Source organism: Artibeus jamaicensis, unplaced genomic scaffold (assembly GCF_021234435.1).
Source record: "Artibeus jamaicensis isolate MK-2021 breed Jamaican fruit bat unplaced genomic scaffold, CSHL_Jam_final contig_241, whole genome shotgun sequence".
Taxonomy (NCBI): domain Eukaryota; kingdom Metazoa; phylum Chordata; class Mammalia; order Chiroptera; family Phyllostomidae; genus Artibeus; species Artibeus jamaicensis.
In genome coordinates this window covers 6,692,738-6,711,201 of record NW_026521509.1, presented here as the reverse complement: position 1 = coordinate 6,711,201, position 18,464 = coordinate 6,692,738, and the positions used below count along the sequence as shown (strand labels likewise).

At 36.2% G+C, this 18,464-nt stretch overlaps 1 protein-coding gene across 2 annotated transcripts; it reads left to right on the top strand.

Annotated features, from left to right (window-relative positions):
- Window positions 1–1,666: 1,666 nt before the first annotated feature.
- LOC119057661 (TLR adapter interacting with SLC15A4 on the lysosome-like) lies at window positions 1,667–13,469 on the top strand. Of its 2 annotated transcripts, XM_053662440.1 has the most exons (3): window positions 1,667–1,851; window positions 3,159–3,780; window positions 12,068–13,469. In XM_053662440.1, exons 2-3 carry the CDS (start codon window positions 3,201–3,203, stop codon window positions 12,088–12,090), a joined length of 603 nt encoding a protein of 200 aa, XP_053518415.1. In that variant the 5' UTR covers window positions 1,667–1,851; window positions 3,159–3,200; the 3' UTR covers window positions 12,091–13,469. The 2 variants fall into 2 exon arrangements, with proteins under 2 accessions (XP_053518415.1, XP_037012438.1); XM_037156543.2 differs by lacking the exon at window positions 12,068–13,469 and having other exon boundaries at window positions 3,159–6,111.
- The last annotated feature ends 4,995 nt before the right edge of the window (window positions 13,470–18,464 follow it).

The window sequence follows — 18,464 nt, the reverse complement described above, 5'->3', positions numbered from 1 at the left end:
GAAGTGGCTGCAGCAATCCAAGAACAAAATGCCTAGAGAAAAGCAGAGGTTATTAGGATGGGGGACTGCTAGGATTCGGATAAGCTGGATACAGGGGTGACTGAGGCAAAAAAGATAGGCTGTGACTAATGAAGGAGTTCAGTTAGAAACAACTTGAGATCTCCATTTTCTTTTAATATTCCTTTGTGGTGACAGTGGTAGAAAACTTGTTTTTTTACAATGGTTTTTATTATCTGTCTGGCAACCTGTGTGAGATTGAGATATTATTTCCTCATTTTGCTGTGATCCATTTCTTTGAATTCAAGCTAAATTAATATAGTATTTCTTACAAGAACATATCTTTGACAAGCTAAAATAAATTGATTGGTATGGCACACAGAATTATAATAAACCTATTGCATGGGATGTTTGTGATAATTACTTTGGAATAATAATTTGTAAAATAAAAGCTGTATTGATAATTAGCCAAAAGTATCAACTAGGTAGAAATTTGGCTCAGTCTAGTTTGGCAATTTGTATTTTGGTTTGAAATCATTCTAACAAATGTGGCAAACACTTGTGATTTCATTTATAAAGAAGGCTGTATAATTTTTTCTTGTCCTTTCATGTATAAGAATTATTTATTTTTCAATTGCGCAAATAATGCATGAATATATATTCCTTGTAGAAGTATTCAAACTGTATAGAAATATAGGAAGTAAAAGGTAAAATTTCCCCTTTACCCTCTACCTGCCACCCTCCTCCCAGAGGAAACCACTATGAACAGTTTGACTTATATCCTTTTCCACAAACATCATTACATGTATTAAGCTAATTAAAAGGGAGAAAAAGTCAGTTATAGCAGAGAAGTTAAGCACATGGGCTTTGAAGCCACGCTGCCTGGATTCAAACACAGACTCTATACCACTTATAACTGTGTGATATTGGGCATCTTATATCTAACTTCTCTGCACCCTAGTTTTTTCACTGGTAAAATGGCAATTAGAATATCTGTTTCATAGAGATGTAATGAAGATTAAATTAGTACAGGTGAAATATTTATAAAAGTGCCTGGTCCATAGCACACGCTCAGTACATGATGCAGTCCTACTCTATATGTTGTTCTGCAGCTCACATTTCATCAGTACACATGGAGGCAATACAGTGTAGTGATGAAGACCTTGGGTTCTGAATTTAATTGCCTGGTGCACATCCTAGTTCCACCGTTTACTAGCTTTGTGGCCTTCAACAAGCATTGGACCCTTTGTCATTCTTTCTGTTTGTTAAACGGAGATAATAGCTTCTGTTTCAAATGAAATAGTATATGTAGAACATTTAGAATGACTGTTTTGGAATAACTACTTAATAGATGCTTATTATCATTCCATTATTAAAAATTCTTAGTTTAACATTCAATCTAATAGATGTATTATAATTCATCTAACCATTACCTTGTGGATGGCTGTTCAAGTTATTTTTAATTATTCCTTGTTACAAAACATGCTGGTTTCCACACTGCATTTTTTACTTAAAAACTTTTAAATAACCTTGCCTCTTGTCTTCGCTTGGATGAAGAAAACTACTGCTGTGAATATTTCCCACTGTTACTGTCATTTGCATATTGAATAAATACTTTCAAGATCCTCTTTTGTTATGTGAACATCATGACCACAGCATCATTTTCCGGTTAGTTTGCTTCAGTCCTAGAGCATGAGTGGAAAGCAGAACCATTTTGTTTTGTGTGGTGGAAGTTATCTTTCTGAGGTACAACCAAAAGCTGAGAAGCAAAGAAGCCAAAAGGTACTTTTGCTGTGTTTGGAGTGTTGGAACCTCAGAAGACTGAATCTTTAGTTGTCTTGATATTCGGAAAAGGTAAATCTAAATTCTGACTTATTTTGTGTTGCATTATTTGATTTTTTCCCAAAAAGTCTTTAAATGTGAATAAGTAGATTTCTTGGAAACATTTACAGTAAACATTATAGACCAATAAAAGGAAAATGGTGTGTTGAATCAAGTCTCCTTTTTCCCTTTGCACCTTTATCAAAGTTTATAGGGAAAATTGACAGTCTTAAAATTTCATGCAAACCATACAAAAGGCTGAATACGTGCTTTGGGAAGTAAGATGAAAGTCCAAAAGAAAAGAATGGAAGAAAAAAAGGAAGGGAAGGAGAGTAGGGGTGGGGTGGGGGATGGGGGAGAGGGGAGGGAGGGAATGAGAGGGAGACAGAGAAAAGAGGGTAAGAAGGAAGGAAGGTAGGAGGGGGAAAGACAAAAGAAAAAAAGCATGGTAGTGAGTTTGAGAAAACCATTTGCATTTACTTATTTACTTCATTTTAACTGTTTTTAGATGTACGATTCAGCGGCATTAAGTACATTCATGTTACTGTGTAACCATGGCCAGTATGATTCCAGAACTTTTTCATCTTGCAAAACTGAAACTCTGTGCCTGTTAAACATTAATAATCTCCTATTCCCCAGCCCCTGGCAATTTTTTTCTGTTTTATCTCTATTAATGTCTATTCTAGTTTAGATTATTGAAAAAGTAAGTGGCTACATTCACTTAGAGTTTAAATCTGAAAAGGTTCATGAGTCCAAAATATGAATGAATATGCATTCCTCGTATACATGTATGTCATTTTCATACATTAAATTCATATATGTAATAATCATACATGCATAGTAATTTTTCAATATGTGACTAAAATGACATTACTTAATACACAGTTAAATTAAGACGAAGTCCTTGAAACCAGGCTTGATTTTAGGTAGACTATTTGAAGATAGGGAAAGTGCTAGGTATTTTAACTAATACATCTAAAATAAATAATTTATTACAGTTGAATATATAAATGTGTATATATACACACATACATAATTATACTCTTGTATAAGTTTATAGTTTTTAAAGCATTTGCATGTGCATCATATAATATCCTGAAAATCATCCTGTGAAGAAAGCAGAGGAGTATTATCACCATTTAACTAATAGGAAAATTGAGATCTGGTAACAGTGATTTACCCAATATTAAAAATGGTAATGGCAGAATTGGAACCCAAGTCTCCTTACTCCTGGTTCTGTTTTCTATCCTTTGAGCAATCACTTGTGTTTCATGTAGAAGATAAATCTTAACTTGACATTTTAATATTTGTTGCCTTAATGAGTTCTTTTATAATTTCAGGAATATACTGCAGTCTTCTGTTTAGAAATCTTGCCTAATAAAATGCTTGGAGAAGCCTTCCTAATTGAGCTCTTATACAAAGAACAGAAATATACAAAATTATATAAACCACTCACATGTAAGAAGACCTCAAATGCTGAAAAGAAAACTTGGAAAAAACAGCTTTTAGGTATAGAGGATAATTCGCTTTCCCCTGATAAAGTAGAAAATCAACATCATGTTGAGAAAGAAAGGTTAGCAGAGCAAATTAATGATACAAATAAAAGAAAGTCTGTGGATGAGATAAGTGGAGCGAAATGTAAAAGTGCATCCTTTCCAGGAAATGTGTCTGTTGCACTGCCCATTCCCAAGAGAGAAAAATATGATGAAAGGCAACTGGATTTATACCGATCTTGGTCATGCACAAGTATTTGCCAGAATTATCCTGACCTACAGATTGGAGGAGACCATGTGGGGAACATGTATGATTCAGGTTGCTTTGTGGAACACATACGTGATGATGCTGTTAACGGTCCGCTTTTACTTTCAGTAGATATCCCATTGGGCCATTCTCCTACCACTGAGCCTGCAGAGAAACAACCTGCCCCAAAACTTTTGAGTGGGGATGAAATTCGAGAAAAAAGTATGTTGTTTTATAAGCAGCCTCTCTCTAATTCTATGCTTAATAGTTATATGGAAAAAAAAGTGGATGAGGTATACAAACAATTTTTGGAAGAAAATCTCACGAAGTGCCTTTCCATAACCAATCTTATGACTTCCAATTTGCTAATGAATAATGTGAATCAGATTAGCCTTCAAATCTCTCAAGAGCAGAAGATAGAGACATCGAAAGACCTAGAAGCTCACCTACATTCTTGCTCAAGAAACAGTTCTGAATTCAGCACTCCTAACCTACAAATATCGAACCAGAGAAGTAGGGAATTTGTGTCACATCTGCGGTAGGAACCAATTATAAGTTTATTGCACTGACTTAAAGGACTGGAGTAACAATAACAATAGTTTTCTCTGGTTCCTGTCACATCAGGGCTCCTTTGGGGTAGGGTTATTAAATTTTTTGAGAAATTATTTGAGCAATGAATGGTACATCTGCATTCTTTTAGGAGATAATTTTAATAATTAAGTTGTATGACTATATTTTCTAATTATTTTGATATGTTTAATAATTGCCACATTCATGTCTGTAAATTTCGTATGTACTTATTTATTTAATTGCCACTGGCATCCTAAATCCATTACCTCACTCTCACTCATCAGTTTTATTTACTACGAAAGTGGTACAAAACTGAGTCAAAGACAGGATTATTGCTTTCAGCTACTGAAAGGAGCACTAGAAATGATATCATACAGAGAGAGGCATTTATTTCACCACAAAGTGTTTAAAGATTTATAAGTAATGCTTAAATATTCTTTGTTTTATTTTCAACATTCATTCTGTTTTTTTACACTGACAGTCAGAACAGCCTAAGGGAAATTCTTTTTCTTTCAGAGTTTAAACTTATATTGATACACAGCTAAACTTATTCATTTACAGACTGTCTATGGCTGTTTTTGTTTGGAGTTGGGGTTTGGGGTTTTTATGCAGTTGCAGAAATATTTTTATTTTTTATTATTATATATTTTAGAATTTTTTATTGTTCAAGTACAGTTGTTTCCAATTTCCCTCCAACACTCCCCCCCCCCGGCCATCCCCACCTCCCATCCTTGACCCTACCCACCTTTGGCTTTGTCCATGTGTCCTTTATACATGTTCCTTGACTAAGGAAAAATCTTGAAACTGAAGTTGTATTTAAATATGTGAAAAAATATGGAAGAATGGGTTAAGGAAAATATAGAATTTGACATCAAAATTTGCAATTGAAATCTGATGCTTTTACACTTTCCTGGGGCAAGCGGCAGCTTTTTCATTTCATTGTGGTTCTAAGTGATGACAGGAAGGAAATTGTGCAGGTAAAGAGGAGAAAGTACATAGAGAACCATCAGGTAGTAGTGAAGAAAGAGGCTCTCTTGGCAACTTTTGATTTCTTAGATTAACCTCAGTCAAGATCCTGATTAAGAATAATAGTCAGCAACATGTTATGTTGATTTTGGAATCTAAATTCAATAAATTAAGTTTTTAAAAAAGATTTTATTTATTTATCTTTAGAGGGGAAGAGAAGGAGAGAGGGAGAGAAATATCAATGTATGGTTGCCTCTCCTGTGTCCCCTGCTGGGAACTGGCCTACAACCCAGGCATGTGCCCTGACTGGGAATCAAACTGCAATACTCTTGATTCGCAGGCCCACACTCAATCCACTTGAGCTACACCAGCCAGGGCCTCAATAAATTAAGTTTTAAAACACACCAAAAACAGTGGTATGCTTTATTGCAGACTTGGAAACAAACTCCACACTTAACAGCCTACACTTTCTCTTAGATATAGTGAAATGATCAGCATGTGCTTTTGCTTGCAAAATAAAATGTACGTATCTGTTATGGAATTATTATGACTGCATTATATATTAATAAGATTTGTGCATTAGTGATTACTTATTCCCCCTCCAATTTTCTTTTTGGCCTTTGATTAAATTTTATAGACTGAATTACCCCAGTGCCCTCACAACTTGTTCCTTTTGATCACAAAATCAGTTTGTTTTCATCTTTTTTACATTTCTATGATCTAATAATAGGTACCCCTGATTGACCTTGTTTATATTTTAATCACTTCTTCTCCAGCATCCCCTCCCATAACCCTGTCAATTAATAGTCATCATTCACACATTCGATTAGGAAGAGACAATGGCCATGGGTTTTGGGAAAACTGACTTAGCCTCTTGTAGATACTTAAAAACTGTTTGTGTACATTGTTTTATACATTGTGGAATTTGTATATGTTAATGAATTACAAAAAAGATAAAATATTGATGTCATTCTTTGTCTTTTCTAAACTGATTAAATTTTGTTGGGTAACAGTATTGGTGTGAAGTTTTTTTATATACAGAGATATGTATTAATAAATTATAAAGCAGATATATATATATTTTTTTCCTGTTCCTCATTAATTTATTTTGGTATTTTTTCCTGGCAATTATGTAAATATAGGTAACTCCTTATTTATTTTCTTTAATTTAAAACTTTTTAAAATTTTAATTTAGCTATTTTTCAAGTACAGTTTTTTGTCTATTTCTCCCATCCTAGCCCCCCCGCCCCGTGCTCCCCACCTCCCTCCCACCCCCCCCTTAGTTATTATCCCTGTGTCCTTCATATTTGTTCTTCAAAATCCCACCCCTTTTTCCCTTAAATTCCCTTCCTTCTACCCTCTGGTCACTGTCCCCTTGTTCTCTATTTCAGTGTCTTTGTTTTTATTTTGCTTGCTTGTTTGTTTTGGTGTTTAGCTTCCTGTTAAAGGTGAGATCATATGGTATTTGTCCTTCAATGCCTGGCCTATTTCACTCAGCATAATGCTTTCCAGTTCCATCCATGTTGTTGCAAAGGGTAGTAGTAGCTCCTTCCTTCTCTCTGCAGCATAGAATTCCATTGTGTATATGTACCACAATTTTTGGATCCATTCATTTACTGAAGGGCACCTAGGTTGCTTCCAACTCTTAGCTATTGTAAATTGTGCTGCTATGAACATTGTGGTGCATAGGTTCTTTGAAATTGATGTTTTAGGATTCTTGGGATATAATCCTAGCAGTGGAATTGCTGGGTCAAAAGGCAGGTTGATTTTTATTTTTCTGAGAAAATTCCATACTGTTTTTCATAATGGTTGTACCAGTCTGCAATCCCACCAACAGTGAACTAAGGACCCCTTTTCCCCACAACCTCTCCAACATTTGTTGTTTGTTGCTTTGTTTATGATAAGCCATCCTGACCGGTGTAAAGTGGTATCTCATTGTGGTTTTAATTTGCATCTCTCTGATAGCTAGTGATATTGAGCATCTCTTCATGTGTCTCTGGATATTCTGTATGTCCTCCTTGGAGGAGTGTCTGTTCAAGTCCTTTTCCCATTTTTTAATTGGGTTAGATGTCTTCTTAGAGTGGAGTCCTGTAAGTTCTTTGTATATTTTGGAGATTAAACCTTTGTCTGAGGTATCATTGGCAAATATGTTTTCCCATACTGTTGGTTGTCTTTTTAATTTAATACTGTTTTCTTTAGCCACGCAGAAGCTTTTTATTTTGATGAGATCCCATTTGTTTATTTTTTTTCTTTACATTCCTTGCTCTAGGGGACATATCAGTAAAAATGTCGCTGCGTGAAATATCTGAGATTTTCTTGCCAATGTTCTCCTCTAGGACTTTAATGGTGTCACGGCTTATGTTTAAGTGTTTTATCCACCTTGAATTTATTTTGGTGTATGGTGTAAGTTGGTGCTCAAGTTTCATTTTTTTGCACGTAGCCATCCAGTTCTCCCAACACCATTTGTTGAAGAGGCAATTTTTACTCCATTTTATGTTATTGCCCCCTTTGTCGAATATTAATTGACTGTAGAGAGTTGGGTTGATTTCTGGGCTCTCTGTTCTGTTCCATTGGTCTATGTGCCTGTTTTTATGCCAGTACCAGGCTGTAAAGCAGATATATTTGTAAACATTAAAACTACATAGTATTATATAAAAGTCCACAGTATTTAACAAGTACCAAATTTAGAAATGCATTTATACTCTTAGATTTCAGTTTTTTCCCTCTAATGTCATCGAAATGCTTATTGTTAAAGATACTCATTAAAATTTCCCAAGAATTCATGCAATATTTAAATAAATAAAGATAATATTTTGGTATTAATTTTTTAAAGATTTTATTTAACCCCTGGCTAGTGTAGCTCAGTGGAATGAGTGCGGGCCTGCAAACCAGAGCATCACGGTTCAATTCCCAGTCAGGGCACATGCCTGGGTTGCAGACCAGTTCCCAGCAGAGCACGCATGAGAGGCAACCATACATTGATATTTCTCTCCCTCTCTCCTTCCCTTCCCCTCTAAAGATAAATAAATAAAATCTTTAAAAAAATAAATAAAGATTTTATTTACTTACTTTTAGAGAGAGGGGAAGGGAGGGAGAAAGAGACAAAAACATCAATGCGTGGTTGCCTCTCACATGTCCCCCCCCCCCCCCACTGGGGACTTGGCCTGAAACCCAGGCATGTGCCCTGACTGGGACTCAAACTGGCAATGCTTGGGTTTGCAGGCCTGTGCTCAATCCACTGAGCTATACCAGCCAGGGTTGGTATTATTTTTATTTGACCTGAAATATGCTGCCTTTAATGTTTGAATGAAATATACATATGAGATTGTGGGTTTGCATATTTTGGTCTTAAGTAATTACTTTTGATTCTGTCTTTCATTATAGGTTTCACTTATATGACAATTGTATTCCCTTTTAAAATGTTACATGAAACATGTGGAATGATGTATTTTTCTGTCTCATTTTTTCAGGATTTTACAGTATTAGTTTTGTGGTTGTATAAAAATGGAGTGTTAATGATTCAGTACTTACAAAGGATCATCCTATTTTTTATCTTTATTTTTATTGTTGACACTATTACAGAAGTTTCCATTTCCTACTTCCCTCCTCCTCAACCCTGGCCATCAGCACACTGTTGTCTGTATCTCTGGGTCTTGATATATATTCTTTGGTTAATCCCTTTGCTTTCTTTCTAAGCAGGGAAGAAGTCGAAGCCGTTAAAAATGATGCCCAGTATAGTCTTGCTTCCTATCTGTATAGGTCACTTTAATTTATGTCTCATCTTTGGATTTTAGGTCACTATTGGAAGGCTCAGAGTAGGTTTGACCCCGTCTCAGGTAATTTTCTGTCAGAAGGTCGTTCAATCACTGAAATCAATTCAAGGGATACAGTCTACATTGCACTTTTGGAATTTTTAGGTTTTATTTATCTTTCTTATGGATTAGTTTCCAAAAGTAACCAGACTCCCTGAGGTTCTTAAGAACCAAAGTAATAACTAAGTTGCTCTACTCCAGGTTTTAAGTAAACTCTCTGGCTTTTACCTTTAATATTTGAGTCTTATTAAAACTGATTTTTGGAAGTGGAAAAACAAAATAAATAGTTCTCTCGGGATAATTTTTTACATGCTATTTACTTCCTGCAAGGCTGCTTTGAGGGTAGGAGTGATGTTTATACACACACACACACACACACACACACACACATATATATATTTATTTATCTTCCAATGAAATGAATCAAACTTCAGGTAACCAGAATAAAATAGCATTACTACATAATATGTATTTGCATGAAAGGGTGGCTTGGTGAGAATTAGTATGTGCAATACACTGAAATAATTGTGCAGTTAAGTGGACGATTGCTTTCTGTCAATACAAGGAGAAAATAAATCAACAAATCAATAACAATAGATGTTCATTAAATCAAATGAAAGCTAACTTAATATTTTTATGACTAGTCATTTCCATGAAAGAATAGCAAAGCAAATTATATATGTATGAAAATCCATGATAAATAATATTTGAAAGCAAACATAAATAAATGGTGGCAAAAATAGTCTCATGATGTTAAAATAAAGATAATTATCTTTTGGAAAATGCTTATTGGAAATTTGGGACTTTTGATCTCCAATCATGTTGGTGGTTCTTTCCCTCAAAGTTTAGTAGAAATGTTGAAAAATGTTCTTATTTCCTGTTGGTTTCATATTTCTTATAGTGTAAATGTATAGCATCATTTGTCACCATTTTATGAATTAGCCTTTAAGTAATTATATTTGAAAGCATCTATAAAATGATGAAAATCAAATTACAGTGTATTGACATCAATTACAAATACCAAATTATTGTTATAGGCAGCTCATTTGAATTGTTCTGCTATTTCTCTTTAAAGATGAGAAATTTATAGACTACAGAATTGCAATGTAGTTCTGGTTTTTACTTCCCCAAATGAATACAGGCACTTTATCATAAGACCTAAATTGTCATAAGACCTTGGGTGACTGAAGTTCATAGGTAACCTATTTCCTGAAATTTATTTCTCTCTACAATTGTAAACTGGACTCATATTTACCGAAAAGAATTTGAGTAAAATTGGAAAAGTTTATGGTACAGCTCAGGATTCTTACAACTTGTGTGATTCTGTCCTTCTCCTTTAAGGGTTCAGCTCTGCTTTAGGGACATCATTTAACTGTAGAGCACCCTTGTATTTTTTTTCTAGGTGAGGCTTATGAATTGATATTGAAGGGTTCAAATATTATTGGACCAGCTTGAGCCTGGAGTAGACCTCCAAGGTCAATTCAAGATCAGAATGATTCTCAGAGCTTTCTATCCTCAGGACACTCCAGGTACTAGAAGAAATTAACTGGATATTTATTCATTAAACAACTATTTATTGAGCCCTGTGATAGGTAAACACAATTTACACAATTACTGTTTTTCACTGAGGTTACAGTCCAGCTGATTTAGAATTAAAAAGCAAAAGTAAGTCACCACAGTCTAATTTTAGGGTTATGAAACATATAAGCATGTAGCTCTTGATAAACTATGTTGATAGTTCTGCTTGCTTGGCCTGTTCATAATCTAGTCTGAATCTTGTATCCAGGCCTGCTGTTTGGTTGCCATACCAGCATGCCTCTACTGATTATTACACATGCTGAAATATTTCTGTGCCAATTGATATGAAGCTGCTACCCCCAACCCTCCAAGTCCTCCCACCATGGGTACCCTGGCCACTCTGACTCTTCCCTTTGGACCTTTGTATCTCATTATGGTCCAGCAACTGAACAGACAAGGGGCCTTTAGCACTCAGCTCCAATACTACTTGTGGCACTTCTTATTCATATGAGTTGGTAAATATTTTAACAGTCACTTCTGCTTGTATTTCCTTCAGCATTGAGGTTCCTATTCCAAAAACCTGCTCAATAACACTATTATTCCTAGACTTGGGCTCTGCTTCTCTTGTACTTGTTAAGTAAATGAAGATGTATTCATGAACAACAAATCTTTGACTGAGCCTTTCTTATTTAGTCACTTTCTTGGATTCTCTCTCACCTTTCTCTCTTTGAATCTTTATTTCTGTGTTCTGTAAGACCATTTGCTTCTTGGTAGATTACCCAGATGCAGGCTGACTTATGGAATTATTGCCTGCAACCTGTTGACCAAACTGAGTGACCTGAGACACTAAAGAGAGGACCATATATTGGGTGTTATACAATAATTACCCTGAGTACTCTATATTTTTCCTGCTTTATATGTTGTCTCTAGCCTAAAAGCTACTGATATTGTACTGTGCTTCATAACGAAGAAGTTATTTCTGCTTCAGACACTGTGGAGTTTTACTTTAAAGCTTAAGTATAAAATAGGTGCATGCCCTGCGATGACTGGCTGTCTATATGAAGTTTCCTAAGTTTCTACTATAGAGATTCATTCATGTAACTAAAGATTTTATTACCTATTAAATTCCCATCTACTTCACAGGTAAAATGCTATTATTAGTCATTGTCATTGAGTAACATGAATGGCTATTATTTTGAGTATCTATTATATGATAAACACTATGCTAGGAACTTTACTCATATTATGTTATTTAATTCTTTCAACAACATTATACAGGTAATATTGTTATCCCAACTTTACACAACAAAAAATTCAAGTTCACAGTTGTTGACAAAATTTTATTCAAATCATACAGCTACTCAGAGTAAGAGTCAGTATTCAAAGGAAGTCATTGTGACATGAGAACCTGTGCTATGAATCTAGGGATTGCCAGATTTAGCAAATAAAAATACAAAATGCCCAGTGAAATTTGAATTTGAGGACAATAACAAATTAGTGTTAGTATGTATATGTCCCCATGCAGTGTTTGGAACATGCTTATAATAAAGAAATACTCATTTCTCTGAAATTCAAATTTACTTAGGCATTCTGAATTTAATCTGGCAAGCCTAACTTTTAAAATTACCCTTTGCTTTTCCTAGGGGGACTTAAAAAGCAGGGGTGAATGATGAAGGTGGAGAGAGAGAGATGAACATGAAAGCAGTGGGTGGAGAACTGAAGGCCCCAACTGAGGTAGAAAAGACCAAGAATCCTGGGTGCTGTAAATTGAAGATACCATTTAAAGAGTCAATACCTTGAAGAAGATCTAAGAAGAAAGATCACTCTCCTAGGTACCTTAAAGATGAGCAGAGTTTTTCACTTGTGTAGGTGTGTTGAGACATCCACATTTAAGTTTTGTTACACTAGAAAATCATTCAGTGAAGCAAATGGGAACAGAGGTAGACAGAGAGCAAGGGCTCTGCAAAGAAAATATTTACGTTTTAGGAAAGTGCCAACTCAGCCACTCACTCATTGCCTGACAATGCTCTTTGCTTTGCTTCTCTGAGTTCTTATCTAGAAGATGAGGAAATCACCACTTGCCCCAACTACATCACAGGACTCTTTGGAGAATTAAAGAGAGGTGAAAAGATTTGGTAGGTGGTAAAATCTCCCGCTAATATAGGGCCTCTATATAAAGAATTAGAACAATTCTAACAAGTCAATCAATCATTATGTTCAACATTAGGATGGAGGAAATTTTTTTTGCCAACCTATTTAATGCTTGTAATATTTCAGCTAATAGGACCATCTAAAAGTAAAATAAGAAAGGAGAGTCCATACATACTGTTAGTGTTTACTGTTGGGAGGGGATATTTTGTGTTCTATAGGGATATATATCTGGAAATTTTATTTTTATTGAATTTATTGGAGTAATGCTGCTTAATAAAATTGTATAGGTTTCAGTTGTACAGTTCTATAATACCATATCTGTATCTTATGTGTTCAACACCCAAATTCAAGTCTCCTTCCATCACCATATATTTGACCCCCACTATCTATCCCCTTCTACCTTTCCCAACCTCTCTTTCATTCTGATAATCACCATATTGTTGTCTGTGGTTATGAGTTGTTGTTTTTTCTTTCTCTTCATCTTTTTCACCCAGCTCCCTCTAAACCCCCTACCCTCTGATAGCTGTCAGCATGTTATCTATGAGTCTGTTTCTTTTTTGTCAACTTAGAATTTAAAAATATATATTTATTTAATGTTTGCAAATTTCCTGAGATTGTTTGTGCATTGTAATTTAAATTTTTATTTGATGAATTTAAGGTAGACGCTTCTTAAAGATGAATCATATTGTAAACACTGAGTGGGAGAAACAAACTTTTAAAGATAATGAATATCCTATTCAATTGAAGTGTAAGAAGCTGGTGGGAGTTTTGTGGAAGAGTCATTGAAGGGGTGGTAGGTTTCAGCAGCAAATGCTGTAGCTACAATGGTTTTTCTTTTTTATTTTAAAGATTTTATTTATTTTATTTTTAGAGAGAGAAGGGAAGGAGAAAGAGAGGGAAAGAAACATCAGTGTGTGGTTGCCTCCTGCACACCCCTCACCAGGGACCTGGCCTGCAACCCAGGCCTGTGCCCTGACTGGAAATTGAATCCGTGACCCTTTGGTTTGCAGCCCACACTCAATCCACTGAGCCACACCAGCCAGGGCCAATGGTTTGTTTATCTAAGTGAATGTAATATTGGCAGAGATTAGGATACCACCCTAAAGAGAGAGGTGACTGTATGCTGTCAAGAAAGTGTGATTGTGCCCTCACTGGTGTAGCTCAGTGGATTGAGCACGGGCTGCGAACCAACCAAAGGGTTGCTGGTTCAATTCCCAGTCAGGGCACATGCCTGGATTGAGGGCCAGGTCCCCAGTGGGGGCCACATGAGAGACAACCACACATGGATGTTTCTCTCCCTCTCTCCCTCCCTAAAAATAAATAAATAAAATCTTTTAAAAAGAAATCGTGATTGATAGACACAAAATAGTATACCATATGGAATATAGTTGATAATATTGTAATAACTATGTACAGTGCCAGGTAGGTACTAGAAATATCAGACAAACACTTTGTAAAGTACATGATTGTCTAGGCACTATGGTGTACACCTAAACTATTACAAAGTATTGAATGTAGACCGTAACTGAAAAATAAAATTTAAAAACAAATGAAGTTTATATAGAAAAAAACAAGTGTGATGGCAGGACCAGGACTGTGCAGTTGGTTGGCAAAGTTTGTTTTCCTAGCCTCCTCATCATTTAAATAATAATGATGATGGTAATAATAATGTTATAAATTATACGGGCCTTATTGTCACAATAGGTAATTCATCTACCTTATATTATCTTGAAGAAGAAATGTAATAAGTCAAATGTCTCGTATGATACTTGATGCCTATTAAATGCTCAATAACTTGTCAGTGTTATTGTTATATTTATTATATTTATCATTATTCCCACTTTGTACATGAGGAAACAGATTTTTTGTGTTCCATGATTTCGTACACTTAGTTTTTCCCTTTTCATTGAAAGCTTGATCTCAGATAAAAGTCATCTTTAACTGAGTGTGAATATGTCAGTGTTTCTTCTTCCATAGGGGCTGAATTATAAGCCTAAATTCCAAGTGTGGGACAATGGCTGACATTCTTTGGGAAAGGCTTTAAACTTCATCCAGCTACCTATGAGATGATGGTTTGAGCTACTTATTCTAATTCCTCAAAATCCCACTACCTACGCAGTCCCAGCCTGCTTAGGTCTAAGGTTGGTCTTTTGCAGGTAACAGAGCCATTTTTACAGGATAGGAATTAGCCACCCTTCCTTAGGCAATGTCTTATGAGAGATTCAGGAAGATGGGAGTGATGGGCTTGCAGAAATATATAATAACAATAACAAAAAATCATAGAGAAAAATTAAGAGGATTTATTATGAGTTCTGGAAGGGCTTTGGTTTCTAAGCATAGGCATCATAAAAATCTAGGACATTATAGATGTAAAGTTTCCAAGAGATAATGTCAATTTTTGCCCTTAAACAGAACTAAATAACCCTCTCTCTCTCTCTGGTACACACACAGATTTATGCAGTAGATCCATGTACAAAACATATACTTGAAGAATTGCTGTGATTAAAAGAAGGAGAAGACTTCTGCCAAGATGGAGGCGTAGGTGGAAGCACTGCCTCTTCTCACACAACCAAATTTAAAAACAACAAAGTTTTAGCAACAAAAACACAGCCAAACCACAGAAAATTGAATTATATGGAAGTCTGACAACAACGACCCCTTCAGCCAAACTGGTAAGAGGGGCAGAGCCAGCAGCAGAGCAGGGTTGGGCAGGAAGGATCCACTGGACCGACCCGGGCACTCGACCCAGGTGCACCAGCAGCCGTGGGCGGATCCCAGGTGTGGAGTAGCGGGCAGAACCACTGAAGGCTGATAGCAGTTACACATTCACAAGCAGATGAACTGGTGAAGAAGCGATCAGTGAGGCGAACCGCGCAGGTTCCAGTGGCAAGAAGCAGCAGAGGGAACCGCCATCGTCCCTTTCTGACCCCACCCCCATATACAGCTTCACAAACCAACTACCTGGGTGGCCCCGCCCTGGTGAACACCTAAGGCTCTGCTCCTCATATGTAACAGGCACAAACAGATCAAAACATGGCTCAAGAACAACTCAGAGCCCCTGAGCCGATAAATCTAAGCAATGAAGAAATAGCCAAACTTTCAGATGCACAGTTCAAAACACTGGTGATCAGGATGTTCACAGAGCTAGTTGATTTTAGTCACAAATTCGAGGAACATATGAAGACTAAACTAATTGAAATGAAGGGAAATGCACAGGAAACCAATAGTAATGGAAAGGAAACTGGGTCTCAAATCAAAGGAGTGGACCAGAAGGAAGAAAAAAAATGACCAAACAGAAAAGGATGAAGAAACAAGAATTCAAAAAAAATAAGGAGAGGCTTAGAAACCTTCAGGACATCTTTAAATGTTCCAACATCCAAATTGTAGAGGTACCAGAAGGGGAAGAGGAACAGCCACGAGTGGAAACCTTATTTGAACAAATAATAAAGGAGAACTTTCCCAATCTGACAAAGGAAATAGACTTCCAGGAAATCCAGGGAGCTCAGAGAGTCCCAAAGAAGGTACACCCAAGAAAGAACACACCAAAGCACATCATCATTACATTAGCCAAGATTAAAATGAAAGAGAGAATCCTAGAAGCAGCAAGAGATAAGGGAACAGTCACCTTACAAAGGAGTTCCCATCAGACTGTCAGTGAATTTCTCAAAGGAGACCTTACAGGCAAGAAGGGGCTAGAAAGAAGTATCCCGGCCCTGGCTGGTGTAGCTCAGTGGATTGAGCGCAGGCCTATGACCCAGGCAATCGCGGTTCAATTCCCAGTCAGGGCACATACTGGGGTTGCAGGCTGGTTCCCTGCAGGCCAGTTCCCAGCAGGGGATGCACAAAAGGCAACCATACATTGATGTTTTGCTCCCTCTCTCCTTCCCTTCCCCTCTAAAGATAAATAAATAAAATATTTTTTAAAAAGGTAGAAAAACCAAATCCCCAAATTTTTTGAAATAAATTTTTTCTTCAAAAAAAAAAAAACAAAAACAAAAGAAAGTATTCCAAGTCATGAAATCCAAAGACCTACGTCCAACATTGCTCTATCCAGCAAAGCTTTCATTTAGAATGAAAGGGCAGATAAAGTGCTTCTCAGATAAGATCAAATTCAAGGAGTTCATCATCACCGAGCCCTTATTATATGAAATGTTAAAGGGTCTTACCTAAGAAAAAGAAGATAAAAAAGATGAACGGTGAAAGGACAGCAAACTCACAGTTATTAAGAACCACACCTAAAACAAAAGCAAACTAAGAGGACAGCTAGATCAGGAGCAGAACCATAGAAATGGAGATCACATGGAGGGTTAGCAACAGGGGAGTGGGAGAAGGAGAAGGGGGGGAAGATACAGAAAATAAGTAGCATAGAAGGTAGGTAGAAAATAGATAGGGGGAAGGCAGGAATAGTATGGGAAATATAGAATCTAAAGAACTTGAGACACATGGTCACAAACTAAAGGGGGAATGGTGGGGGGAGGGTTGTGCAGGGTGGAGGAGAATGAAGAGGGGAAATAGAACAACTGTAATGGCATAATTAATAAAATATATTTTTTAAAGAACAGTAAAAAAAGGAGAAAAGATTTTAACCCTCTTCTCACATTAAGGCAGACCTTTAGGGTGTCCCTTATAATAGTTTGAAAATTATTTAACTAATCCAGCACTTATATTTTATTGATTAAAAATATTATGCTCAAAAAGAGGGAAAGAAATTGCCCAAGCAAGTAGTGAATGATGAAACTGTCACTGGTACCCTCAGATGCATTAAGATTTAGGATTGATATACCATGTATTTTGCAAACTTATTCTATTATTCATGATCATTTTTCTTTGGTTTAGCTGCTTACTAGACAGTGGTGTGGAAATCCCTGAAGTGGTCGATAGTTTGTAAACTATGAGATCTATACAAATGTTAATTAGTCATGCAATTTTTCCTATTTTACAGTGATCCCTCCCTGCTCCAAATTTCTAACCTTATGGTTCCTGTGATGCATTCGAGAGCCCCATTTAGAAATTTCATTGCCAAGCTTTTTTGAGCATTTTGGACAGCTTCTTTTTTGCCCCAATTACTACCGCTGCCTCAGAAAGATGTAATGTTCCTAGTACAATTACACTAGTACTTTTTTTTTTTTCATAAATGCTGGGGATAGGCTCTATTCCACCAAATTTTGTATTAGATCAAATAAAGAAAAGCCCTGTGAGATGGTATTCCATAGAAGATTCTGTTCAGGTCAAATAGTGGCAATTCTCTTGGAATAAACAATTTTGGAGTTCAAAGCCATTTTAACTCCTCTAGTAGTGTGAAGGCTTCTTATTTTTGCTGCACATATTATAATTACCGTGTTATTAGGTTTCATGGTGACTATGCAGTTGGGAAAAGTGGTATGAAAATAGGGCAAGATAAAAATGCCACAAAGCTCATTGTTCTCACCAGTATTCAGCTGAATTTCTTAACAGTAGTCAAGTCTCTAATAATTTTCTTTGTGAAAACTGTTCTCCTTTGGTTTACCTTTTTGACTCTTTTCATTCTGTCTGCCATTCCTCCTCTTCCTCCTTTTTCTTTTTCTTTTCTGTCTTTGGATTATTTCCTTGGAGAATATTCACAGGAATGGACTGAAGTGTCAAAGGATACTGCATTTTCTTGAATAATTTCCCCTTCATATCTAATATCTTAAAGACTTTCTTTACTTAAATACCTCACTTACCTGACAGACTTATCACAGTATGAGTCTACTATAATAGTCAGAAAGTATCTATCTAAATAGCCTCAGCTTCAACATTGCTAAGAACTGAGTCCCAGTTACTTTACCAGTGACCAATTCACAGCTTAGTCCATCAACAATGTTTCTTTAGTCCATAACACTGGGGTTTGTTTTGAGACCATTTAGTTTG